The sequence below is a fragment of the Bidens hawaiensis genome, unplaced genomic scaffold (genome assembly GCF_021521415.1).
Source record: "Bidens hawaiensis isolate Kalapana, Puna unplaced genomic scaffold, B.hawaiensis_p1.1 tig00019799_1, whole genome shotgun sequence".
Classification (NCBI taxonomy): domain Eukaryota; kingdom Viridiplantae; phylum Streptophyta; class Magnoliopsida; order Asterales; family Asteraceae; genus Bidens; species Bidens hawaiensis.
The window spans coordinates 277,843-304,480 of NW_027493006.1; the positions used below are offsets into that span (position 1 = coordinate 277,843).

General features: G+C 38.2%; 1 protein-coding gene, 1 long non-coding RNA gene and 1 pseudogene across 2 annotated transcripts; 2 read left to right on the plus strand and 1 right to left on the minus strand.

The window, feature by feature from the left end:
* The first annotated feature begins 954 nt into the window (after positions 1–954).
* On the plus strand, positions 955–10,176 carry LOC143559285 (protein TIC110, chloroplastic-like). Its single transcript, XM_077047913.1, has 15 exons — positions 955–1,545; positions 2,621–2,680; positions 3,032–3,155; positions 3,245–3,313; positions 3,548–3,646; positions 3,772–3,838; positions 4,388–4,452; positions 4,535–4,629; positions 4,977–5,104; positions 5,234–5,334; positions 6,004–6,220; positions 6,722–6,876; positions 7,331–7,456; positions 7,966–8,937; positions 9,737–10,176. Exons 1-15 carry the CDS (start codon positions 1,037–1,039, stop codon positions 9,980–9,982), a joined length of 3,033 nt encoding a protein of 1,010 aa, XP_076904028.1. The 5' UTR covers positions 955–1,036; the 3' UTR covers positions 9,983–10,176.
* A 3,201-nt stretch (positions 10,177–13,377) lies between these two features.
* Positions 13,378–14,525, plus strand: LOC143559262 (uncharacterized). The gene is made up of 2 exons (XR_013139905.1): positions 13,378–13,632; positions 14,100–14,525. It is a non-coding gene; the product is annotated as an uncharacterized LOC143559262 (long non-coding RNA).
* Positions 14,526–15,313: 788 nt separating this feature from the next.
* Positions 15,314–17,591, minus strand: LOC143559263 (pentatricopeptide repeat-containing protein ELI1, chloroplastic pseudogene; annotated as a pseudogene).
* Positions 17,592–26,638: the final 9,047 nt, after the last annotated feature.

Genomic DNA, 26,638 nt, shown 5'->3' on the forward strand with positions numbered 1-26,638 from the left:
CAAATGGTATATTAAAATAAGGATAACAAAAGCTATCCCAGGTACAAGAGCATATAAAGGAAATTGTTAGGGTTGGTTTTCGCCTTTTCGGTACTCGGTAAAAACGGGTACGAACATGGTATTGGTGTGGGTCCGTGTTTCGCTATTTTTGTACCCTTTTAGAATATGTACGGGTAATTCGATGTTTAGTGACGCATTTATATTTGGTTTTGGAATTATGTTTTGGTTATGGAGTCAATAATGTCGGTACCATACAACCCATACTGATTTTAGCCAATTTGGTACCCGTCACATACGGGTACCTGTACCGATATAAACAATTTGTTATTCGTATCGATACCAATACCGATACCGAGATCATTTGAGATTAGATGAAAAAATCAGCAAAGTAGTACGACAACAGGCACCGTATCGAAATACTTGTACCTATACCGTACCAATAAATTCAATACAAGTACGGGTACTCATTTTATTAATTTTCTATACGGGTTCAACCGGGCATGGGTACGAATACGAGAGCTATACCGATCTCATCCCTAAACTGCAGAAACCAACCAACAAACGAAACACCACCCACAATATCAAAACCAACCAACTCCAAACTAGACAAGTTGAATGGTCGCCAATCCTCCATAGAACCACAGCTCTAGATCAATTCCAAATCCAACGAAAACTAAGAACCTTGATATCTTCGATGATTCTATCAAGGGACAACGCCTTTCGGTTGAACACCAACTCGCTCATGGTCTTCCATATTTACTAACAACTATATGTAACCATGTATTGAAAAATTTAATCGTAGCTTTACAGTATCTTGACGTGAAATTATAACCAGTGTTTACGATAACATTATAAACACACACAAACTTTAGGGGGGCAATTTTGTCATTTATCCTTTCCTTCCAAAACCCTGCTAGGCCCCTTGTTATCTTCTTCTTCATCTTCTCCGCCCTATCCTCATTTCCACACTCTCCAATCACCTTCTTCAGTCGTAACAAACTCGCCGGACTTCAATTTCCGGCAACAACTTCACACCATGAACCACTCAATCCTCTTAACACAACAACCGTCTTCACCTCACTCCACACTTCTCCTCACTCCATTTCTCAATCCTAAACCTCTCCAAACCCTAACTAACTTCATCACCTTCAACCGCCGTAGCAACAGATACTACAGATGCCGTGTACACGTCGTCCGTTGCTCAGTCGACCAGCCGTCCGCCGTGACGGATGTATTCGGAGGAAAGAAGGAGCTGACGGCGGTTCAGTCTCTGGTGGATTCTATGACGCCGGCGGTGAGGTTAGCTAGCTCGGTTGTTATTGTTGCTGGTGCGGTGGCTGTTGGATATGGATTAGGGTTACGTATAGGTGGTAACCGGTACGCGAGTTTAGGTGGAGCTGTGGTGTTAGGTGCGGCTGGTGCTGGTACGGTTTACGCGTTGAATTCGTCGGTGCCGGAGATTGCTGCATTGAGTTTGCATAATTATGTTGCTGGTTCTGATCCAGGGGATTTGAAGAAGGAGGATATTGAAAACATTGCTAGCAGGTTTAACTTAATTGTGCTGTTAATGATATGATTATGAATAGTTTTAGGGCACTGTAATGAAATTTATTGTTAGTGTATAAGTTCATAACAACTGTCATAGTTAGGGTTGCATACTAACAGAACCGAACAAGGCCTTATTCTTGTTTGTTCGTCAAGCTTTTATCTGACAAACGAATGGTTTATGAACTGCTAACAGAATGAAGCTTCTTGTTCGTGTTCTGTTTGTTCATCAAGGAAATAAACTTGTTTGTGAACGGTTCACGAACACAAATGCGCATAAATGATGCTTTGTTTGATTTCACTAACTGAGTATGGTTAGTGTCTATGGTTCGGTCTAGCTACCAAGTTTGTGTTGTGTTTTAAAACATTCAAATGTTTATTATTGTTATTACATAAAACTCATGCATATTTTTGTTTTATAGATAATAATTTTGCTTAAATCTATATGATAAGATTACAAAAGTCATTAAAAAGTATTAAAAACATTTCATGAACAAACATAAGCAAACAAATATTAATGAAGTGTAAAAGAACACATTATCAAACCTTCATCGACACAAATGAAGGAAAGTTAATAGAACGAAATTCTTGTTCATGTTTACAGGCTTACGGTTCATGAATAGTTTGCCGAACACATTATCAAACGTCAATGAACTTCTCACCAAACAGTTCATGAAAGTTCGTCGAACATTTGGTTCATTTACAGGCTTACAGCCCTAGTCATGATTATATAATTTGGAAGTTAATTAGCGATGCATTTAGGAGAATTTAGCACTTGTTTTCAAGAAAAATGTTAATATCTGCAATTCCAAATGATTTTAGCTCTATTTAGCAAAATTAGCAAATAGCTGGAAATAAGATTGTAGCTGAAGATATAAGCATATAGCTGGAAGATTAAAGATGCTAAAACTTTAGTTTAGATGTTTTATTGAAGTATTTGGAAAAAACTAGAATTGGAATGACTGCTCATTTGAATTGTTTTTTTAATTCAATTTTATATAGGAATAAATATGTTATATTTTCTTGGGCTTGTTCAAGATCACCCTTATATTTTTATTCTATTTGGTTCTTTCAGATATGGTGTTAGCAAACAGAATGAAGCTTTCAATAAAGAGCTTTGTGATATATATTGTCGGTGAGTGGCAGTTGTTTTATACTACTCACTTTTTGTTAGTTTAGTGACTCATAAAAAGGGGTTTTGCTATTTTAAATCTTTTTTTATTCTAGTGTTTTGCCAGAGGCGTATTTATTCTCCACAACCAGAACTACTTTCCCATGTCTACTGTTTGCAATTTCGATCCACTGTGCAAAAGGGTTAATTTGGGGCGTATGTAAATTGGTAATGGGTCCAATGGGCATGACTAAATATTTTAGTTAATTAAGGAATGGCTTGAATGGTTTAAGAAGTTAACTATTTACAGTCTTCAATACTGTATTTGAAAAGTTAGATCATTTTTACACAGTCTTCATCCTATTTATTTCTCAGATACGTTTCTTCTGTGCTTCCTTCTGATGGTGAAGATTTGAAGGGTGATGAAGCTGATATTATTATTAAATTCAAAAATTCACTAGGAATTGATGATCCCGATGCGGCAGCCATGCATATGGAGGTATTATTTGGTATTTGCTTTTAGATGGAAAAACGTTTTTCACTTTACTAGTTATATGTGTTTGATTATTTTTTGCATTTGTTCAACAGATTGGTAGGCGTATTTTCAGGCAAAGGTTAGAAACAGGTGACCGTGAAGCAGATGCACAACAGCGTCGGGTACGTTTCATTTCTAAAGGGTCACAACTATGCGAATAAAATAAGAAAAAGTTAAATGGGTCGAAGGCACCAAAATTGTTGATTTATTTCTTTGTGCATAAAACCTTAATAATCAGTTTAACCAAAAATCTAGATCATATTTGAAAATGTATATGTACATACATATACACACATATGAATTTAGATATTAAAAGAAGATACAGGGCTTGACCATTGTGGGTGGCTCCAGTGCAGGCATTTCAGAAGTTGATTTATGTTTCAACACTCGTCTTTGGAGGGGCTTCGGGTTTTCTTTTACCTTGGAAGCGTGTGTTTAAGGTTACCGAATCACAGGTATTGGTCAATTCAAACACTGTCACTGATGACTTCCTAGAATTACAAAATCAAGCAGAAGTGATGTTTACATTCACAAACAGTTGTAATAACTTTTTGGTTTGTTGTTATTCTTTGTGCAACAGGTTGAGGTTGCTATAAGGGACAATGCCCAACTGTTATATGCTTCCAAGCTAAAATTGATTGGCCAAGGTAAGTTTGTAACATAGTTATTGATTGACCAAAGTCAAAACTAGGTTATTATTGAAATAATGTGAATTTGTTTTTTTAGTCATATATGACACTGATTAGTCATTAAATTAGTATGATTTTGATATCAACATATTTTTTATAAGGTTCCACACAAAGGAGGTGTGTTGGGCATGCTTTTGTTTTGAAGATTTAATAATCATATTATTAATTATTTAACAAATCATGACTATATAAGGATTTAATATTTTTTTTTGACTTTTAACGAAAAGAAGCATTTTTGTGAAAAAAAGAAAAACACCTAATGAAGTGAGAGTCGGGCCTTTTAAATTAGGCTAAAAGGTAAATATAAGTACTTTATTTTACCCCTAGAGAACCTGTTATGTTGCTGTTGACCTGATTGTGCAAACATTAAAAGCTAATTATTGTGACTTCTATCTGTAACAATTAGCTACTTACCTTCAAAATACCAAAGCTATAGTTTTCATGTTACTCAAAAAGCACGACTCTTTTGTGTACTCTAAATCACAATTCCATGTACACCTTTCTTAGATATTCATCCGGAAGAGCTTATTAGTTTGAGAGATGCACAACTACAATGTCGGCTTTCAGATGAGGTCACCTTTTACGTCAGCATAAGCAACTTAATGATATGTTATCACTTGTAGTTACTTGATTATTGGTTTTGATTTTTTGCAGCTAGCTGAAGACATGTTCAGGGAACACATTAGAAAGCTTGTTGAAGCAAATATATCAAAAAGTGTGAATGTACTCAAGTCCAGAACAAGAACAGCGTACGCAATCTTGGCATTTTTTTTTGGAAATGCCAACTTATAATTAAATATTAATTTTATAAAATGTGTGCTTGCTATATATAGGGTCTAAAAGTAAAAATCTACATTTTGGAATGTAAAAGAACACACCATTTTTTGTTTTGGCAATATCTTTATTTAAGATCACAACTTTGCTCGTTAGTGATTATTATTATTATTATCATTATTATTATCAATAGCATTGTATTTGGTTTTAGAAGCTTCTTTATCGTCTCATTAATGAGTAGTTTATATATTTACCAAATTGTCAGCTGCATTGCAGTTAAATGTTGTGTTTATTTACTGCTAAAATGAATTATGGTTTTCAGGAAGGATGCCCGGCTTATAGTTGACGAGCTTGATAAGATATTGGCATTCAATAACTTGTTAGTTTCATTGAAGAATCATCCTGATGCGAGTCGGTTTGCTCGTGGGGTCGGTCCAGTTTCTCTGATAGGTAATTATACACAAGTCTTATCTTTACATGACAAAACGGGTCAGAACTAGTTTGGTAGATAGAATCCTTTTCTACTGTGGGTCAAAACGGGCCATCTAGTAGTTACTGATGGTAATATATATCTTGCAGGAGGTGAGTATGATGGCGATAGGAAGATGGATGATCTAAAGCTCCTCTACAGAGCATATGTTGCTGATTCTCTATCTGGTGGTCGTATGGAGAAAGAAAAGGTACAAAATTGAACATTTATTTTGTGGGTCCCATTTAATTCATGCTGAGAGAACCGAAGATGTTGTGGGTCTGGCTTATTTACAGAAGTTGGAACCAGACCCACAACCTGGATATAGAATCCTGTTGAGTTGGCCCCATTCCCAAATCAACGCTTGTCCAAAAATAATAAATTGTTGTTAAATTAATTAGTGGGTTTATTACAATTTACGCCAAATGTAACTTCCGTCTTTCTTTATTATCATAAGTAAAAAGTGTAATTTTTTCGTAGTATTTTGACTTATCATTATATGTAAATAATCTTCTGTGGCATGTAAAATGACTGATGTAACACCATTGTTTTGATTGTGTGTCGGTGTACCACATCACTATTTACCTGCTATAGAAGATTACCTGCATACAGTGGAATTTTTTTTCTTACATACGATACATAAATATGAAAGGAAGTTAATTTTGGTATAATGAATCTTAATTAGTGTCAAAGATGATTGCAAAAGTTATTACTCCAACAATAATATAAAATAAAACGATTTAGGATATTTTGTGTTAAAACTACACTTCAGGTGAGTTTCTACCCAATGGTCCAGCTTCTTTTTAGCTAACATTTCTTATATTACCGACTGTTGAGAGATTAAATGCCATAATGTTCTTTGTTCTATTCTCTTTTAAAGCTTTCTGCACTGAGCCAGTTGAGGAATATATTTGGTTTGGGTAAAAGGGAAGCTGAGTCAATTGCAATTGAAGTCACATCAAAGGTATATAGGAAACGCCTTGCTGAATCTGTAACCGGTGGTGCTCTAGAAGCTGCTGACAGTAAAGCAGCTTTTCTTCAAAATCTTTGTGAAGAATTGCACTTTGATCCTGAGAAAGCCATTGAAATCCATGAAGGTAATTTTAGGCTTAACACGAGAGTTATTATGGGTTATCTTTGATGAGCAAAATAAAGAGAATCATCTATAAAAAGACATGCCAAGTAAAAAAGAAACACATCAAGTAGGTTGGCCAGGTCAAAACTCGCCCTAAAAGTATTTTCATTGCATCAAAATTTTAAATTACTATATTAGAGTTATGTTTCTATAATCATATTTATAGTACATTAGTTATGCTTTATCTTATGGGCCAAAATGAGCAAAACATAGAAAATTAGCTAAAATAACGGGTCAAATCGGTAAAATCTTATACTACCGTGTGTCTGTATCAAATACTTTAGTTTTTATAATCATAATTTAATACATTAGTTATATGCAAGCTTTGTAAGAAATTGGTTGTGGTTCATCTACCCATATACTAAAAGTTATCGGGTTTGACCCGTTAAATGAGTCCCAACCCACTCATTTTTGAAATTTATGTGCTCTATAATGTTCTTATTATGTTTTAACTATTTTACAGCAATATACCGACAAAATCTTCAGCAATACGTGAGTGATGGAGAGCTTAGTGATGATGAGGTTAAGTCTCTGGAAAGGTTGCAAGTTATGCTCTGTGTCCCTAAACAAACAGTTGAAAAGATTCACGAGGATATATGTGGCACGTTATTCGAAAAGGTAATTCATATATATATATATAGGGTAAGGTTAAAATAAAAACCCACTTGAGTTGTGAAAACTCTAGAAACCATTCTCAACCACATGTTTTTAATTAAAGTTTAAATCTTGTGGTTCACAATAAAAGTGAATAAAAAATGTAAATATAAATATAACTTTTTCTCTCTCCTGAAAACATATATAAAAATTAGTAAAAAAATGTTAAAAAATAGTAAAAACAATTTTTTTTTAGTTTTCGATGTTTTGTATTAAATGTTACAACATATATTACGTGTGTAAGAAAACAAAAAAAAAACAATGTTACATAGGGTTTTCACGGGTTTTCACAACTCAAGTGGGTTTTCATTCTATACTTCCCCTATATCTTATATATATATACTATTTTTATTATATTATGTATATATTATCCTATATTCTTATATGTGCTATTTGGTCTTAATATAATTAATTTCAGGTTGTTAAGGAGGCTATAGCTGCAGGAGTTGATGGTTATGATGTTGATGTTAAACAGTCTGTAAGAAAGGCTGCGTACGGTTTACGGTTAACAAGAGGTGTGGCTATGTCTATTGCTGGCAAGGCAGTAAGTGTTTCTTCATGATTCTTATCTAGTTTGTACATGTGGCAAAATGGGTTGACCCGATGGGTCGAAACAAGTTCGGGTTGGTTGGGTTATTTGTTTTAAAAGACCCAAATACCCAATCCTAACCTGAAACAATTAACCCATGTAAACGGAACATGACCCGCATACAAACAAGTTGGCTGGGTAAGGGTTAAATGGGTTGTAAGCGGTTGGTTGTAGGCTTGCTTGCTCTTTTATGTTCGTGAACGTTCGTTCATGTAAATTCGTTAATATATTTATTTAATATGTTTAGCCCAGTACAATTTGGCATAGTCCTAATAACTTTTTAGGCCCGTCACATTGTTCACATTTACTTTCATTTGGCTTTATTTAGTAATGTTCATTTATCTTTGTTCAGTTATGTTCGTTCGGTTATGTTCATGAACAGTTCGGTTATATTGTTAACCAATGAACATAAACGAACACTGGACACATTCATTTTCTTAACGAACTAACACAATTTTATGCAGGTTCGGAAAATTTTCATAAGTTACATACAAAGATCACGAGCCTCAGGAAGCCGAACAGAGGCTGCAAGAGAACTCAAAAAGATGATAGCGTTTAACAACTTAGTAGTAACCGAACTCGTGTCAGACATCAAAGGCGAATCACCCGAGCCCACCCCAGAAGACAAGACCATCGATGTTGAAGCAAAACCCGTGGATGAAGAAGACAACGAAGAATGGGAGCAACTTCAAACCCTTAGAAAAGTCAGACCGGCCCGATCAAGCACCGGGAGGCCCGGTCAAACCGAAATAACCCTCAAAGACGACCTTCCAGAACGGGACCGAGCCGACCTTTACAAAACATATTTACTGTATTGCTTAACTGGTGAAGTCACACGGGTCCCGTTTGGTGCTCAAATCACCACCAAAAAAGACGATTCCGAGTACGGGTTTTTAAAACAGTTGGGGGGTATTTTGGGTTTAACCGATAAGGAAATTGTGGAAGTTCATAGAAGCTTAGCCGAACAAGCGTTCACACAACAAGCCGAGGTTATATTAGCAGACGGTCAATTAACGAAAGCACGTGTGGCTCAATTAAACGAGTTGCAAAGACAAGTTGGGTTACCATCTGAGTATGCTCAAAAAATAATAAAGAATATAACAAGCACGAAAATGGCGGCTGCCCTCGAGACTGCTGTGGGCCAGGGTCGGCTCAGTATAAGGGAAATTCGGGAGCTTAAAGGGTCTGGAATCGAGTTGGATGTGATGGTGTCCAAAAGTTTAAGACAGAATCTTTTCAAGAAAACTGTTGATGACATATTTTCTTCTGGAACCGGTGAGTTCGATGAGGTGGAAGTTTACAAGAAGATTCCGGAAGATCTTGGCATCGATGTTGATAAGGCTCGGGATGTTGTTCATGAACTTGCGAGAACTCGGTTGTCAAATTCTTTGGTTCAGGCTGTGTCGTTGTTGAGACAGAGAAATACTTTAGGGGTGGTAAGTGCAAATTCTTAACATATAATTATAAAAGACCAAATATGGCGTTGTGATTTGGTTATTTTTAACAACATTTTGATATAAATTTTTAAACTGAGTCATATAAAATATAGTGATATTTTTATAATATCCTTTGATACGGCTTCGTTTCTTATAAAATTTACATTGAATTATAGATAAAACAAACACATTGCAATGCAATATTTGATTTAAAAAAATATATATTATGTTGAAAGTTATAAAAGAAAATATAAACATATATTGACAAAGGTCAAACCAATTGGTGCAAATAGATTCACCTACCAAAATATCCATTCATACCCTTAAAAACTTGCATATTTTAAACTATTAAGCCATGTGATGATGTAAATGTCATATTTTAAAGGGATTTTTACATATTTCCCCTTCCTAAACCTTTGAAATTACATATTTTCCCAAAATACAAGTTTTTAATGCATAATGTACAATGCTCTTTAAGCATGGTTTGGGGAAATATGTAATTTCAAAGTTTAGGAAGGGGAAATATGTAAATGTCCTATTTTAAAACAGGTTTTTTTTATACTACTACTACTACTACTATTGCTACTATTGCTACTTTTTGTAACGTGAGCTTGCGCTCAACATGTAGCCTCCAAGGAGGTTAGAGGCATGATATTATAATTTTTTGTCGGAAACAAATCTTTATATCATAATAGTAATAGTAATAATAATAATAATAATAATAATAACAATAATAATAGTGTTAGTTCATAATATGATTATAGATTTGAAGGGTTTTGATAATACTGGGATGATGCAGGTATCTTCACTGAACGACTTGTTAGCGTGTGACAAAGCGGTACCCGCATCACCATTATCATGGGAAGTGCCTGAAGAGCTGGCAGATCTGTTTTCAATATATCTCAAGAACGACCCCGCGCCTGAAAAGTTGTCACGCTTACAGTACTTGTTGAACATCAATGATGCAACGGTGGAAGCATTGAAAGAGATGAAGGATTGTGCGGAACCAACTAGTCAGACCAGTGAAGAGGAGTTTGTATTTTGAGTTTGTAGCTTTATATTAAGTTTTTGTGCGCGATAGCAAGTGGATCGCGCTATAGATGAGAGAACCACGGGTATATCTTCCCAGATGTCTGTTTTGTTGTTTAGAAATGTTTGAAAGGGTGTGTGCAATGTTGAAACTGTTTCTTGTTTAGATCTATTAATAAGATGAATGTATGGTGATATCTATTAACTCTATTAGAGAGGATACTTTAGATCATTTTGATATGAACCTGCCCAGATGTTATGATAAATATGAATTGTAACTTAGACCAATCAGAATCAGAAGATGAAATATCATTTTGATCAAGAGGCATATCAAAACCGAATATATTAATGTCTTGTAAGTCTTGAAAGAATTTAACACATCTAAATTACATAATCTAATATTCATACAATTTACAGATTTTTGAAGCTGCTAGCAACATGATATTATTAGAAGTGTTGTTGGGGGTTTGATATTTCAAGTAGGTGTTTTTTAATAACTTCACATTATGGTTTATCTATACATCAAAATCGAATATCAATAGATGGTGTTTTTGTGGGTGTTTTTGGGTGTCATATGGCACTTGGGCCCACAAAATACCTTATCTTTTCTCTATCCTCTGTCTTCTCTCCTCCTACTCATCTCACAAACTCAGGTAGCGTTTGGTATGCAGGAATAACAGTGGAATGAAATGATTCATTACATGGGAATGAAAAATGTGGTGTATGGTTGTTCAATGGAATGGAATCATCCATTACACATGGAATCCCATTTCATCAAAATCATTCCTTTCCACCCCATTCTTTTTTTTTCATTCCATTCCACCTTCACCCTACTTTCTCAACACCACCACCACCACTACCGTCGACACCACCACCGCCGCCACCACCATCACCACCACCGTCACCATTTTTGTCACCGGAGTTACCACCGTCGCCATTGTAAGTTTTTTTTTTGGTTTGGGGTTAAAAAGTATTTTGAGATATGAGTGCTTTTATTGTTTCTATTTCATTTATATAATTTTTTTTGGATACAAAACAATAAAAATGAATAATTGATTTCATTCTCATAGGTTAATCAAACAAGGAAATGGAATGGTAATGATCCATTTCATTCCCTTGTTCATTTCATTCATTCTCCCGTTCCATTCCCTCCTCATTCCATTACCTCCAACCAAACATACCCTCATTCTTGGTAGATTATTCGTCAAGAATCTCCCCCAACACTCTCTCCTCCACATCATCACCTCTCTCATCCACATCACCTATCTCTTCTCAAAAACACCTCAAGAATTTCTTATTGGAGACGCTCTTATATCATATAATTTTTTAAAAATCATTTATCGCATCAATGAACTGGTTCAAATATCATGATAAAGATAAACGAAGCTTGGTCCAAACCAAAGGAGCTTGGCTGGTTTATGTTAGTCGCGCACTTGTTTATTCGTATCAAAACCAAATATACTAATATATCATGCAACTTAAAGATAACACGTCGCATCAAAATCAAATATACCTAAATATCATAATATAAACAAAATTCAAAATAATTATCTAATTAGTATCACGAACGAGTTTGGTGTCACAATAGATTTTTTTTAATATTTTATTAGTTTAGTTCTATTTTTAGTTAAGTCATTTTGGCATTAATCAATTATGATAACTTGGCTTGATGGTTGTTGATAAGTTTGTTAGAGCTTAGGAAAGAAAATCACAAGGAGTGTGCAAGTTCAAGACCCATTTCTAAAAGCTTCTTGATAATTTATTTTGGTCAGTAGAGACTACTTAGAATATCCTTTAGGTTTTTTTTTTATTATTATTTTATTTGCTTTTTGGTTTAAATATGCTAGTTTGTCAAATTTAATATTTGGGTTTATTTTTGATATCGTAACGAACATATTCGATACCAATCGAATTCGTGTCGATTCATTGTCGGAACGTTCGTGTTTTACCGATCACATAGCGTCGCTTTAAATATATTATTTTTCGTATTATAAGCTATACGAGGGCCGATATTATACCGTATTCACATCGGTTATCCGCCTCAACGTGATTCTTTTTTTGGCTTTGAATATGTTAATTTGATGTATCTGGCCCAGTATTGGTACCGATTGGTACCGTCGGTTGATTTTTTTAAGACGAGTTTCAAATGGCTTCAGGTAATAGGATTGCAATCTGTAATTTTAACTATCTATTTATAATAATAATGTATGAGAGTGATATCACCAAAAGCCGAAGGATCTGGGTGCAAATATATTTAAGTGTTTACAATCTTCTCAGGCTGCGCAGACCTTCCTTCTTCTTTCTCAATCGGCGTTGGTGATAATATTAAGTCGTATGTTATGTTTTCTTCGTATTCAAATCGAAGTTTTATATAATTTACTATAAAACGATTACAATAAAGTGGCAGGCAAACGGGCAACAAGCTGCGCAGCAACCCCTTTTGAACAGCAAAGCCAATCCTGCTAAAAACGAAGCTTTGGGACCTAGAAGCTGAAGAGGTTCCGTATACGACGCGCTGAACCCTACTCAAAAATTTCACAGCCTCTGGAGCCAGAAACCCAAATGTATCAAAGGCAAATGGTAGAAAGACATGTTGATTATCTAAACAAGCTTTCTCGTGTTTAACAACTCGACTTCTGAATCGAGCTGCTTAATCTCTGTTAATTTTCCTTCACACAGTCAACCTCAGTTTTATTTATTTATATTACGATATATTTGAAAATGGAATGCACACCAAGTGTTTGATATAATGCCCCAATGAGAAGGTAGTTTAAATCTAATAGAAATATGGGTGTGCACGGTTCGGTTCGCTTTGGCTTGGTTTTAGGCTGAAACAGAACCAGAAGCCGAAACTTTAGATTTTGAGCTTTTGAAAACCTTTTTATTTTGGTTTTTTCGGTATTCGGTTTATTGGCTTTGTCATTTCTGTTTGAAGCCCAAATAATGAATTTGGGCCTAAATAATTTTGTTAATAACTAGTTAATTATTATCCATTTAGGCTAAAATAGTCGAGTTACATATCTATTAAATTTTTATAAGTTATTTAAAATACAAAATAAAAATCTGTAAACTCGGTTCGGTTTTTACTTTTTGTAAAACATAAAACTGAACCGTCAGTTTTTGTTTCTGTTTTTTTGTTCTCAGATCGGTTTTTTGCGGTTTCACGCACACCTCTAGATAGAAATAAAGAGTCTTCCCTTATAAAATATGCTAACATGGTGTGCACATGATAATCTATTAGCAGAATTGTATAGTTCGGATCTTGAATCATCCAAAGGGCCTAATCTATCTTGAATCCTGAGCGGTTTGCTTAAGTGATTATGTTATTATGTTTATATTATTGGCCCCCTCTTTTTAAATGTGTTGCTGACTGTGCATACATGGTTGATGCTTGATAACATGATTCAGCCTATTGACCTGCTATGGGGACTGAAGGACCGAAGGACTCGTTGGACTGGAAAACAATCGGTGACTCGGCAAAAAGTGAGCCGGATGCTGGACCTGTTGTGAAAAAGAGGCTTCCAAAGAAGATGAGGCACATTCCCGATTACTATTTTCTTCCTCGTAGGTCTATGCTTGCTAACATTGCAATTTATGGTTCATGTATTGTTGGTGGAATTGGAGCCGGGATGTTGACTGAAATCTGGATTAACAAGAAAGTACAAGGTATAACTCACTTTCAGTTCTTTCAACTGTTTTAAGCCTCATTTCGTTTGTGAAATAGAAGTCGGTCTTTGTAGATGTTTGAAGAATATATGAATTGATGTGAGTTTAGATAACATAATAAGAATGGCCTATGGTGAATTATGTATCGAAAGTTCGAAACAACAAAAAGATTTTTCTAATTTTGCAGTATGTGCACAAGTCATATATTTGAGACAGAGCATGCTACACTTGCTTACATTCATATCGTATTAGTTTTCTCGCGTCTTTGTGCATGTGATTTGCTGACTTTAGACTTGAAATCCGTGCCCTCGTTTGTAGAAACATCTAAATATAACTTGCTATGCCCATTTTACACACTTCATTTTGTTTTCCTGATAAAAAATCTTGAGAAAATGGTTGGTTTGTTTAAAACTGTTTTTATGTTATTGTTTTGAATATTTATGTTTATTTATCTTTACTTGTCGCAGAGGATGGAAATGGTGTTCTCTGGGAATTCGACAAATAAACTAGAGCTAAAATTATGTCTTCACGGTTGCTTATGCTTTTGGAATTTTACTATTTTGTGGGTTCTGATGGAGAGACGGTGCAATAGATAAAAGAATACATGCCGCAAAAAACATGTTCAAACGTTCTCTTAGGATTGGTTCATGTCTTTAATTTTATTTTCACTCCGTCTACAGAATTAATGAATTAAGTAGGCGTTTTTATTAATGTTGTCATAACATCCTCGTGCTTCAAAAACAGTAAGTTTTATATTATGATGTGTACCTGTTTTCACACAGAATATATGTTACAACGACTGCCCTCATACAATTTTCAAGAATAAAATTAGCTTAATCATTAAGCAACCACACATTTGTTTAAAAAGTGGTTAATTTGGATCGAATTGCTACATCAGCTCAATAATCTCGTGTTTGTCAGCAATAGAATGAATGAAGAGTGAAAATAGCCTAAAACAGAAAAATAAAACTCAGATAAATACCAAATGAAAATGAAATTCTCATTATCTTGCCCTGTTTGTATCATCCAAATTGAATAGGTTTTAAGTATGTTTATGAGATTGAATATTTGGAGTGTTGGACATTGAATCTGTGCATTCCAATGGGGTGAAGTTTCAATTCCAGAAGGAAAAATATTGCAGGAACATTATGTTTAGATTTATCAATACCAAAGTCCGCATTTACATCAAAAACATCAAAGTTAGGAAGATGACCAACATCAATAATCATATTATCATCAATAACAATGACAAACCATCATAAAATCATTAGATATGAACATCCATCAATGTGCATAACAGAATTAACATTCATCATCAATGACTAAGTTTTTTAGTACACACTGTTCCTGTTTTCCTGCAATTTCTTGTCTGCACTTTGTTTTCCTTTATTGAAAAAAAAAGCCACCGCTCATTCTGACCCGTTGGTTTATTTTCAATTATATATGATTTTTGCAACATGACTGAATTTTAGCAGCACCCGACTCACGTGATCCATGTGTAAGCTAAGACACATTCCTCAAGTGTTCCAAGCTTTTAACATAATGGATTTCTTCTCAAGTGAGCAACCCTCATTGAACTTGATATTATGAAAATTTTAATACGAACTATGAGTCATACATTATAATAAAAAATAAAAGTATACCTAAAATCCTAAAAGTTACTAAAATGCTATAAATACATCAATCACCAATAATCCTTACACGAACAAACTCCATTGCTAAAATGATGAAACCGATTACGATCCCTCATAACAATATCCCTCTTATACACCTTCGATATAAGCTTCATAACCGTGTGACAATCATTACACGTTCTTAAATTCTTAACCACGCGGATCACTTTCCCAAACGAAGTACTCATGAGCCCAAAAGCAACCGCGATCCTCTCACTATGATAACTAACCGCACCCTCTTTTTCCTCATCATCTATATCATGAAACACCGAACCCGTATCCGCCTCATACCCTTCGTCTTTTAGCCTCTTTCCAATTTCAACCAAATATGCGTTTATTTGTGAAAATTGAGGATGCGAACTATCTCCGGCCACAAACTCATGTATTACATTGTCCACCTCAATCGAACTACAACCGGGCTCCTTGTGGACCCCACTTTCTATCATTAACTTCCGACACCTGTCTACATCCTTCCATCGACTCAATGACGCGTATAAATTTGATAAAAACACGTAATTCCCACCGTCACACGGGTCCAGTTCTAATAATCGTTGAGTAACTTGTTCTCCAAGTTCAGTATCTTTATGTATATGGCACGACCGAAGCAAACTTCCCCACACGACCGCGTTTGGTTTTAGTGGCATTTCAGTTATTAATTCTAGTGCATCTTTGAGTTGACCCGACCGACCCAAAAGGTCAACCATACACCCGTAGTGTTCAATCCCTCGTTCAACGCCATAAACGGATTGCATTTGTGAAAAGTACATTTTACCCTCGGAGACCAACCCTGAGTGGCTACACGCGCATAAAACACCAATAAAAGTAACCCCATCTGGATTTAAACCTTCTTGAATCATTTTATTAAAATAATCAATCGCTTCATTACCATAACCATGCGTTGCTAATCCTATAATAATTGAATTCCAACAGTAAATGTTTTTCACATGAAGGCTGCGAAAAACTTCTAGAGCTTGTGATATGCTTCCACATTTACAATACATGTCAATAAGCGCGTTTCCTAACACAGCATCGGTTTTAACTTTAAGTTTATTCTTGTTTATGTAGTTATGAATCCATTCACCCATTTCTAGGGCTCCAAGATGAGCACAAGCTGATAATAAACTAACCATGGTTACCTCAGTCGGTTTCACTTTCTCTGCTTGCATGTGGTCAAATAACTGCAATGCTCTTTGAAACTCTTTGCACTGTACAAATCCAGTAATCATAGTGTTCCACGTGACCGAGTTTTTTAATTCACCGATTTGATTGAACAAATCTTCAGCATGATTAAGATGACCAGATTTACAATAACCGTCTATCATTGCATTCCACGAGACAACATCTTTGAACGGAGTGGAATCAAAGATAAACCGTGCTGAGTGGATGTCACCTATCTTGGAATAGCAAGTGATCATTGAATTATAAGTAACCGAATTCTTTTGCTGCATACTGTTGAACAGATTTTGCGCAGGCTCTACGAGCCCGTGTTTACCAAGTGCTGAAATCATTGCATTATTGGCCACCACATCTCTCTGAGGCATTTCATCGAACACCTTCTGTGCGGATATTAAATCGTTGATCTTTGCATAAAAGTCAAGCAACCCTGTTTGCAAAACCACATCATGTTTTAAATTCCACTTCAATATCTGGCAATGAAGTGATCTTCCTAACTTCATGACACCAAAACTCGCACAAAACTGGATTATCAAAGAGAGTACACTTTGACTCGGACTCACATCACTAAGCAGCATTTCATTATAAAGATTTACAATATCTCCCAAATTATCAGGATTGCTAAAATAACCCGATTTACTATACCCATCAATCAACACATTCCAAGAAACCTCATTTTTAACCGGATTTCTATCAAAAACAAGTCTTGCAGACTCGATATCGCCAACCTTAAAATAACAAGACACCATCGAATTCCAAGTATACGAATCCTTCACCAACATCCCGTCAAATAAAACCCTAGCATCTTCCACAAACCCATGCTTCCCGAGCACCGAAATCATAACATTACACGCAACCGCATCTCTCTGCGACATTTCATTGAACACCTTCCGTGCACTACTCAAATCCCAAACCTTTGCATAAAAATCAAGCAACCCAGTTTGCAAAACCACATCAGAATCAAACCCTAGCTTAACCACAACACAATGAAACAACTTCCCAAATTTCAAATCACCAATTTTCGCGCCAAATTTGAAAATTGAAGCAAATAAGCCGGCATTGGGTGTGTTTGAACTATTAGAACCACGGTTACACATCATGGCATTGTAATGATTGAAGCACGCTTGTAGATTGTTTGATTTTAAAGACGATTTGATCATGGTATCATAAGATGAGGGTTTTAAAATTAACGAGCTTAAGAAATGTGTAAGCAAATTACCAAACTTATATATGACCCTATACGAGCCGTGGAGAGATACGACTTGCATATTAGTTAAATTATATTAGGGCCTTACCGAGATTGTTACAGGTTTGCGCGACGAAATTTACATGACATAGATACAATATTTCAGCAATTATTTAAAACGATATAAAATTACGTAAATTATTTGACATGAAACAAGATTTCACTTATAATTATTTGATATGACATAATATTCTACCGAAACGAATTTATATAGGACTACACTAATGTATATATTCTGGCGACATGTCATCGTTCTCAACTTATATGGTATAATTTTAAAGTAATTTTATTGAATTATGTTTATATTTTGTATCGCTAACTAGCCATTATTATATAATTTGAAATTTTGAATTTGAATTTGAATTTTATCCTGTATGGCTTCATGCTAGTCGTACAAAGAATATCGCACCGTTTGAAAACTTGAATTTTAATTTTATCTTGTATGACTTCTTACTAGTCGTATAAATACGTCGTATAGAACGATCATTAACAAAACACTCATACGACTCGTATATGTCTATTGGACTCATGTGAGTGGGACCGGACGTCTTAAATAACCAACCACGTGTCCGAATAAATAAAGCCTTTCAAATTAACTTACGGAAAATATGATACTAAATTAATAAATAGTTTATAGAAAATGAACGGAAATCTTGTTTATGTTTCATTTAACGTTATGTTCTCGAGTATACTTATGGAGAGAAAGAAAAGGAAAGTTGGGTTATCCTTTTCTTTTTTTTCTCTTTCTTTTTCTCTCATTTTTCCTTTCTTCCCAACTTTCTTTTCTTCCTATTTTTTTCAATTTGGAAAGAAACCAATCTCCACCAATTTACTCTTTATTTTCCTACCTTTTCTTTTTCTTTCCTTACCTTGCCTTTCTTTTCTTTCTCTAAATGAATAACAAGTATTCTTCTTTCCTTTCCTTTCCTTTCTCTCCTTAAATGAAACATGGGAACACAACCATCTCATTCTTTCCATCCATTTCCTTTCCTTTCCTCCATTAAGTAGTGCACGTCTTAAATAATTTATAACGAAATAAATTACATTTGTTTATATATTGTCTGTTTAATAAATAAAGTGCATAAACAAGTTTATGTTGAACGGTTTAGTGTTACAACCTTACATATTGTTTGGTAGGCCTACCCTATTTCACTCTTACGTTGAGTTCCTGAGTTCAATTAGTGAAAGAAAATTTTGCTTTCCTTTCCACTTCTTTCAGTGTACTCCTTGTTGGGTTCGTTGGCCTTGTTTGGGTCGGTTTATTATTTGAAATCAAAAGAGGAGACGGGTGCAGGCGGCCGGGTCCAAGCCCAGCCCTGTTTTGATATCTTGTTTAATAAGTTATGAACCCTAGTTCAGTCTCCATATAAACCATATTATGTACTTGTAATCATTGTCACTCAATAAAAGAATACCTAGGTGCCACCCGTGGACGTAGGTCAGTTTAGACCGAACCACGTTAAATCCTCGTGTTCGTTTATTGCTTTCGCGTGTGTGTTTAATCCTAACAAGTGGTATCAAGAGCTTAGGTTTGTTACACTCGGAGAACACATTTAAACCAGTCTCTTTCTTCACCGCCGCACCAGAGATCGGGGCTAGGGTTCTGCCGCGTTACCGCTAACTGCTGCTAGGGTTTCGCCGCCGCCACCAATTGCTACTGTGACAACCGGTAAATTCCCAATCCCTTAAGCTAAGTAATCAACCTAATAATTAGGTGATTGTAAATATTAAGCGCGTGCATTTGTTATGTGCGCCATGCGCGAGCGCGCCATGTTAGTCAGCGCGTGCATTTGTTATGTGCGCCCTGCGCGAGCGCGCCATGTTAGTCAGCGCGTGCATTTGTTATGTGCGCCCTGCGCGAGCGCGCCATGTGAGTCAGCGCGTGCATTTGTTATGTGCGCCCTGCGCGAGCGCACCATGATAAGAACCAGCGTGGGCATATGTTATATGCGCCATGCGCGAATGTTTTGGCTTTATGTTTTCATGTACCTTAACGTTATGATGTCTAATGGGTTGACCGTCACGCATGATGCTAAGGCGGGTGCACCCTAAATCGTTTATGCGCGTGCGGAAGGGAACTAACCTCCCCGCATGGCGGGAACATTGAGAGCTAGTTTGTCTGCAGCTCCAGGATGGAATTGACTTCAACATAACTGATCACTATGTTGAAATACCAAGACCACCTGGAGAATCTACAAATGAAACTCAATGTCCCTGACTGCGAGAAGGTTACGTACCTACCCGCAGCAAAGAAACATTCTACACGCAGAATCCTACACGCATAAGGCTGTACGCGCAAGGTTACACGCACAAAACACAGTATTCTTCAGAATAAAGGGGATTATTCCCGCCCAAAAGAAAACAGTAACGTGTTTCAGAAAATTTCTACTTTTTACTGTGCACTGGCAAAAGCACACTGTGGCATGAACAGTCAACTATCAGCCACCCTACTCTCACCAACCACAGACCTGCATGTCCTGCGAAAATCAGAATCTTTTACCTACTCCTCCACTTTTGAATAAATAATAATACTTTCCATACTTTATCATCATCACACCTAGATATGAAAAGATTACAATCCCCTAAATCAAGGGATTGTGTTCCATTGAGTTTGCCTATAAATATGTAACCTAAAATTATCACTCAACACACTTCAAACTTCTCTCTTAAAACTGCAAATCTGCTCTGAATCATCTCCCAAGCATCTATTTGATTTTCAATTCCGTTCCTGTTACTAGGTAAGCCGAGATTATAACCTTGGGATCTACTTTCCAACCCTTATATCTTGATCTTAATATAGATTTCTTGTTATTTAATCGTATTCTAGACCTTCGATTCCGAGGCCAACACCAAGAAAACCCGAATCTCGATTAATCCCTTAACAAGAACCTCAGGTGAGTCTCACAGCCCCTATTTTCACTGTTTTCACTGTTTTTAAACTGCTTTCGGGGCGAGGGACACGTACTTAAATAATGTTTTATCATGGTATACTTACAAGCTATGCAAGCGATTATGTGTTTAAGTTATGTTTCATGATGAGCAATGCAAACGGTTATCTAAGGTTTTCAATGTATGTGCGCTAGAACTCGAGTAAGTGATCACTTTACCATTGGAACTCTAAGGGTAGGGACTGCTGGTTTGATCCGCCCACTCGTAGGGGTCGCACCTCTTTGCATGGACGAGTGCCTGGCATGGGGCAGTACTATGGGGTTGAGCCCGCTCGTAGGGGTCGCGCCTCTTTGCATGGACGAGCGCCTTGTTTTCCGGCACAACGTCTGCGCGTAACCCGCGGGACGGTATCCTTAGCTCGTAGGGGCAATGCCTCTTTGCATGGACGAGCACAGTTTCTCAGAATTGTTCGCGCGTAACCCGCGGGACAGTATCCTTAGCTCGTAGGGGCAATGCCTCTTTGCATAGACGAGCATAGTTTTCCAGAAACGTCTGCGCGTAACTCGCGGGACGGTTTTACGTTATTTTAGCTCGTAGTGGCTGCGCCACTTACATAGACGAGCACCGTATCCAGAATTTGTTCACGCGTAACCCGCGGAACGATTTTTATCAGAATATTGTCAGAATTATGTGTTAATACGATTTTACCCAGCAGATGTTAATGATGTTGCCAGAAATGTTTCAGAATGATTTTATCAAGTTACTAAAACTTGTGAACTCACTCAGTTTATACTGATTCAAATGTTTTTACGTGTCTTTCAGGAGATAACTAGGTAGCGCATGGAGTTACACTTAGAGCACCACACGCTGAACATCTAAAACAAGCTTTTTGGAAGATTTTGGTTTTATCCCCTCGATGCGCACGGTTACCCGCCGCGCAAGGGGATATGGCGAGGAAATCTTCAGTTTTATACTTGGATGTTTCTTTTTGTAATCTTTGAACAATGTAATGTGTTTGTACTAAACTTCTCATGCGCAATAAAAATCTTTGAATGTTTCGCAATGGCCCGTGCTTAATTATCAATCCCCACTCGTGCGCGCCCGGCTGTTTCCGCCGCTCAGGGCCGGGTGTGACAGATTGGTATCAGAGCACTGGTTATAGCGAACTAGGAAAAGAAGTTTTTAACCTAGACTATAACCTTTGGGGAATCGCATGAAATATTTTTCAAAGAATATTTTCAAAAGAATATTTTCAAAAGAAAAATCACACACGCACTTAGGAACACGGGTCACAGTGTCTAGAGATAAGAACATTATGTGCTCTGAGTACATGCGCTAAGTTTGTTATATTTTCTTTTTATGAAAAGAATGCCTCCAACCAGAGCCAAGGGAATTACCATGACACCCGAGGAGCTCGCAGAAATAATCGCGCAGGCGATTGCAACGCATGAGGCCAGCAAGGCCGAATCTAGTCAGGGTCGCCAAGAGAACGAGACCCCAGAACCCGAATCAGGAGCCTTGAACAAAGGATGCTCCTATAAAACATTCATGGCCTGTAGGCCTTGGCCGTTCAAAGGCACCGAAGGAGCCATTGGGCTCTACAATTGGATTGACAAGATGGAGACCGTTCTCTCCATCAGCGGATGTAGTGAAAACCAGAAGGTCCTTTACGCGACCTGCCTGTTCCAAGAAGCAGCTTCGTCTTGGTGGAAGCTCCAAGTAAAGACTTTGGGGCGAGAAGTTGCTCTTCACAAGACCTGGGAAGAATTGAAAGAAATGATGATGAGAAAGTTCTGCTCTCGCGCAGAAATTCAGAGCTTGCAACAAGAATTCTGGAACCACACCATGGTAGGAACGGATATCGATGCCTACACCAATCGTTTCAACGAGCTTTGCCAGCTGGTGCCAGACATGGCAAACACAGAAGAAAAGAAAATCGAGAGGTACATCTTTGGGTTACCTCCTGTCGTTAGAGTCCCGCTCAACGCCGCCGCACCTCCGACCTTTGACGAGGCGGTTGCGCGAGCCATCACCCTTACAAGGGATACGGTTCGTGCGGGTATGTTGACCGCTCGCTTGAACGAGCAGCGAACCTCTGACTCCAAGAGGAAATGGAACTCCCACCGAGGGTCAGACTTCAAGCAGCCACCGCCCAAGAAGCAGGAAAGCACAAGGGTTTACGCGATTCAAGCCGCGGAACCATCAAGGAAAGGATACAGCGGGCCTCGCCCATGGTGCAGCAAATGCAAGTATCACCACGAGGGTGAATGCGCAAAAATCGAATGCGCCAAATGTGGCAGACCAGGACACAAGGCGATGAATTGTCGCATCAGAGAAGCTGGATCGAGCGACAGCTGCTACGCATGCGGGAAGCCTGGACACTTCAGTCGGGATTGCCCACAGAAAGGAAACCAAGCTCGCGGGAGAGCTTTTGTGATCGGCGCGGGTGAAGCAAAGGAAGAGCCGAATGTGGTAACCGGTACGTTTTTGCTTAACGGTCATTATGCATCTGTCTTATTTGATACTGGCGCTGACCTAAGTTTTATATCCCATGAGTTTAAAAACTCCCTGGGCTTAGCGACCAGTAGGCTAGACAAACCTTATACTATAGAACTAGCCAATGGTAGGCAGTTATGCGCGAATGAAAGAACTGAGCAATGTGTATTAGTCATGGGAGGTCATGAGTTCAATATAAACTTGTTGCCAATAGATTTGGGAAGTTTCGATATTGTGGTAGGTATGGATTGGTTGGTCGAGAATCTCGCGGAGATTGTTTGTCATGAGAAGCAGGTTCGGATTCCACTGTTGAACGGAGAAACTTTGATGATTCAAGGGGAAAGAAAGGGAGTTGCGACGAAACTGATTTCGTGCCTAAAGGCGCGCAAGTGCCTAAGGAAAGGGTGCTACGCCTTCCTGGCGCATGTAATAGAGAAGGGAGATGAGCGAAGAATTGAAGACTTACCTGTAGTGCGCGAATTTCCAGAAGTTTTTCCTAAAGATCTGCCCGGATTGCCGCCACCGCGACAAATCGAGTTTCGAATTGATTTGGTCCCAGGAGCTGCGCCAGTAGCCCGAGCGCCTTATCGATTAGCTCCATCTGAGATGCAAGAGCTATCCAATCAGTTACAGGAACTTTTGGATAAGGGTTTCATACGCCCAAGCTTTTCACCTTGGGGAGCTCCAGTACTGTTTGTTAAGAAGAAGGATGGTTCGTTCCGGATGTGTATTGACTACAGGGAGCTGAATAAGCTGACAGTCAAAAATCGGTACCCCTTACCGAGGATTGACGACTTATTTGACCAGTTGCAGGGATCCAGTTATTATTCGAAGATAGATCTACGGTCAGGATACCACCAACTTAGGGTCCATGAGGAAGACGCGCCAAAGACAGCCTTCCGAACCAGATATGGCCATTATGAGTTCTTAGTGATGCCTTTCGGGCTAACTAATGCGCCGGCTATATTCATGGATCTGATGAACCGTGTGTGCAAACCATACTTGGACAAGTTTGTGATTGTGTTTATAGATGATATTCTAATTTACTCTCGAACCAAGGCCGAGCATGAGCAACACTTGAGGTTGATTTTGGAATTGTTAAGGAAAGAGAGGTTGTATGCGAAATTTTCTAAATGTGAGTTTTGGCTTAGAGAGGTTCACTTTCTCGGTCACGTTGTAAACGAGAAAGGAATACACGTCGATCCTTCTAAGGTTAAAGCCATCGAAAACTGGGAAGCGCCAAAAACCCCAACTGAGGTGAGGCAATTCCTTGGACTAGCTGGCTACTATCGACGCTTCATTGAGAACTTCTCCAAGATAGCTCTACCTCTGACCGCGCTAACTCAGAAAGACAAGGTGTTTATTTGGGGCGAGAATCAGGAAGCGGCATTTCAAATGTTGAAACAGAAGTTATGTAGTGCGCCAATTTTATCTTTACCAGAGGGGACGGATGACATCGTCGTTTACTGCGACGCTTCACACCAGGGACTCGGATGTGTCCTTATGCAGCGAGACAAAGTTATAGCGTATGCCTCGCGCCAACTCAAGACCAATGAAAAGAACTACACAACGCATGATTTAGAACTTGGAGCGGTTGTCTTCGCGCTAAAGATTTGGCGCCATTACCTCTACGGTACGAAATGTGTAATCTTTACGGATCATAAGAGCCTCCAACATATATTCAATCAGAAGGATTTAAACATGAGGCAACGAAGATGGGTTGAATTGTTGAATGATTATGATTGCGAGATCAAGTATCATCCGGGGAAAGCAAATGTGGTAGCAGACGCGCTAAGCAGAAAGGAGCGAATAAAAACACTACGGGTCAAGGCCCTAAAGCTAACAATTCACGCAGAGCTCTCTACGCGCATCTGAGACGCTCAGCAAGAAGCCTTGAAACCAGAGTTTGTTAAAACTGAATCCCTTGAGGGTATGATTAAGAATTTGGAACTTAAAGGGAACACTCGATATTTTGCCAACCGCATATGGGTCCCTCTCAAGGGAGGACTGCGCGAGCAGGTATTAAACGAAGCTCACAAGACGCGGTATTCCGTACATCCTGGCGCAGACAAGATGTACCAAGATGTTAAGATGTTGTATTGGTGGCCCAATCTTAAAGGCGCCATCGCGACACATGTCAGTAAGTGCCTGACGTGTTCAAAGGTAAAGGCTGAATACCAGAAGCCGTCGGGGTTACTTCAACAGCCAGAAATTCCCATGTGGAAGTGGGAACAAATCTCCATGGATTTCATCACCAAACTACCAAGGACACCTGGGGGTTACGACACGATATGGGTTATTGTAGATCGGCTAACTAAGTCAGCGCACTTCCTGCCGATTAAAGAAACTGATAAAATGGAAAAGTTAGCCCGACTATATATTCGAGAAGTAGTTTCAAAACATGGAGTCCCAGTGTCCATCATTTCTGATAGAGATAGTCGGTTCACCTCAAGGTTTTGGAGATCATTACAAGAGGGGTTAGGTACTCGACTGGACATGAGTACGGCTTATCACCCCCAAACGGATGGACAAAGCGAACGAACGATCCAGACATTGGAAGATATGCTGCGCGCGTGCGCGATCGATTTTGGAGGTAGTTGGGATACCCACCTTCCGTTGGTTGAATTTTCTTACAATAACAGTTATCACACAAGCCTCAAGGCAGCGCCGTTTGAAGCGTTATATGGGCGCAAGTGTAGATCCCCACTGTGTTGGGCTGAAGTGGGCGACAAGCAAATGACTGGTCCAGAAGTGATCCAAGAAACAACAGACAAGATTTTTCAGATAAGGGATCGCCTTAAGGCAGCACGCGACAGACAGAAAAGTTATGCTGATATGAGAAGGAAACCGTTGGAGTTTCAAGTAGGGGATAAAGTACTTTTGAAAGTCTCTCCATGGAAGGGAGTCCCCCGTTTCGGTAAGCGAGGAAAGCTAAATCCGCGCTACATTGGACCATTTGAGATCCTGGAGAGGATCGGTCCAGTTGCTTATAAACTCCGTCTACCCGCCGAACTCAGTGGAGTTCATGATACGTTTCATGTATCCAACCTCAAGAAGTGTTTATCTGACGAAACGTTGATTTTACCGTTGGAAGAAATTCATATTGACAAACAGCTGCACTTCGTAGAAGAACCCATAGCAGTAACCGATTGGAAAGAACAAAAGTTGCGCAGAAGCAGAATCAAGTTAGTAAAGGTTCAATGGAACTCGAGGCGTGGGCCTGAATTCACTTGGGAAAGAGAAGACCAGATGCGCATGAAATACCCACACCTCTTTCAGAACATGGCTTCTGCCAGCAACGTCTCCTAAATTTCGGGACGAAATTCGTTTTAACGAGGGGAGAATGTGACAACCGGTAAATTCCCAATCCCTTAAGCTAAGTAATCAACCTAATAATTAGGTGATTGTAAATATTAAGCGCGTGCATTTGTTATGTGCGCCATGCGCGAGCGCGCCATGTTAGTCAGCGCGTGCATTTGTTATGTGCGCCCTGCGCGAGCGCGCCATGTTAGTCAGCGCGTGCATTTGT

Excerpts from the sequence above, each read along its gene's own strand:
- LOC143559285 (XM_077047913.1), top strand. The coding sequence starts at position 1,037 with ATGAACCACTCAATCCTCTTAACACAACAACCGTCTTCACCTCACTCC. Across the intron at positions 1,546-2,620 it reads ATTGAAAACATTGCTAGCAG|ATATGGTGTTAGCAAACAGA; the intron begins GTTTAACTTAAT and ends TGGTTCTTTCAG. Across the intron at positions 3,156-3,244 it reads CGGCAGCCATGCATATGGAG|ATTGGTAGGCGTATTTTCAG; the intron begins GTATTATTTGGT and ends TTTGTTCAACAG.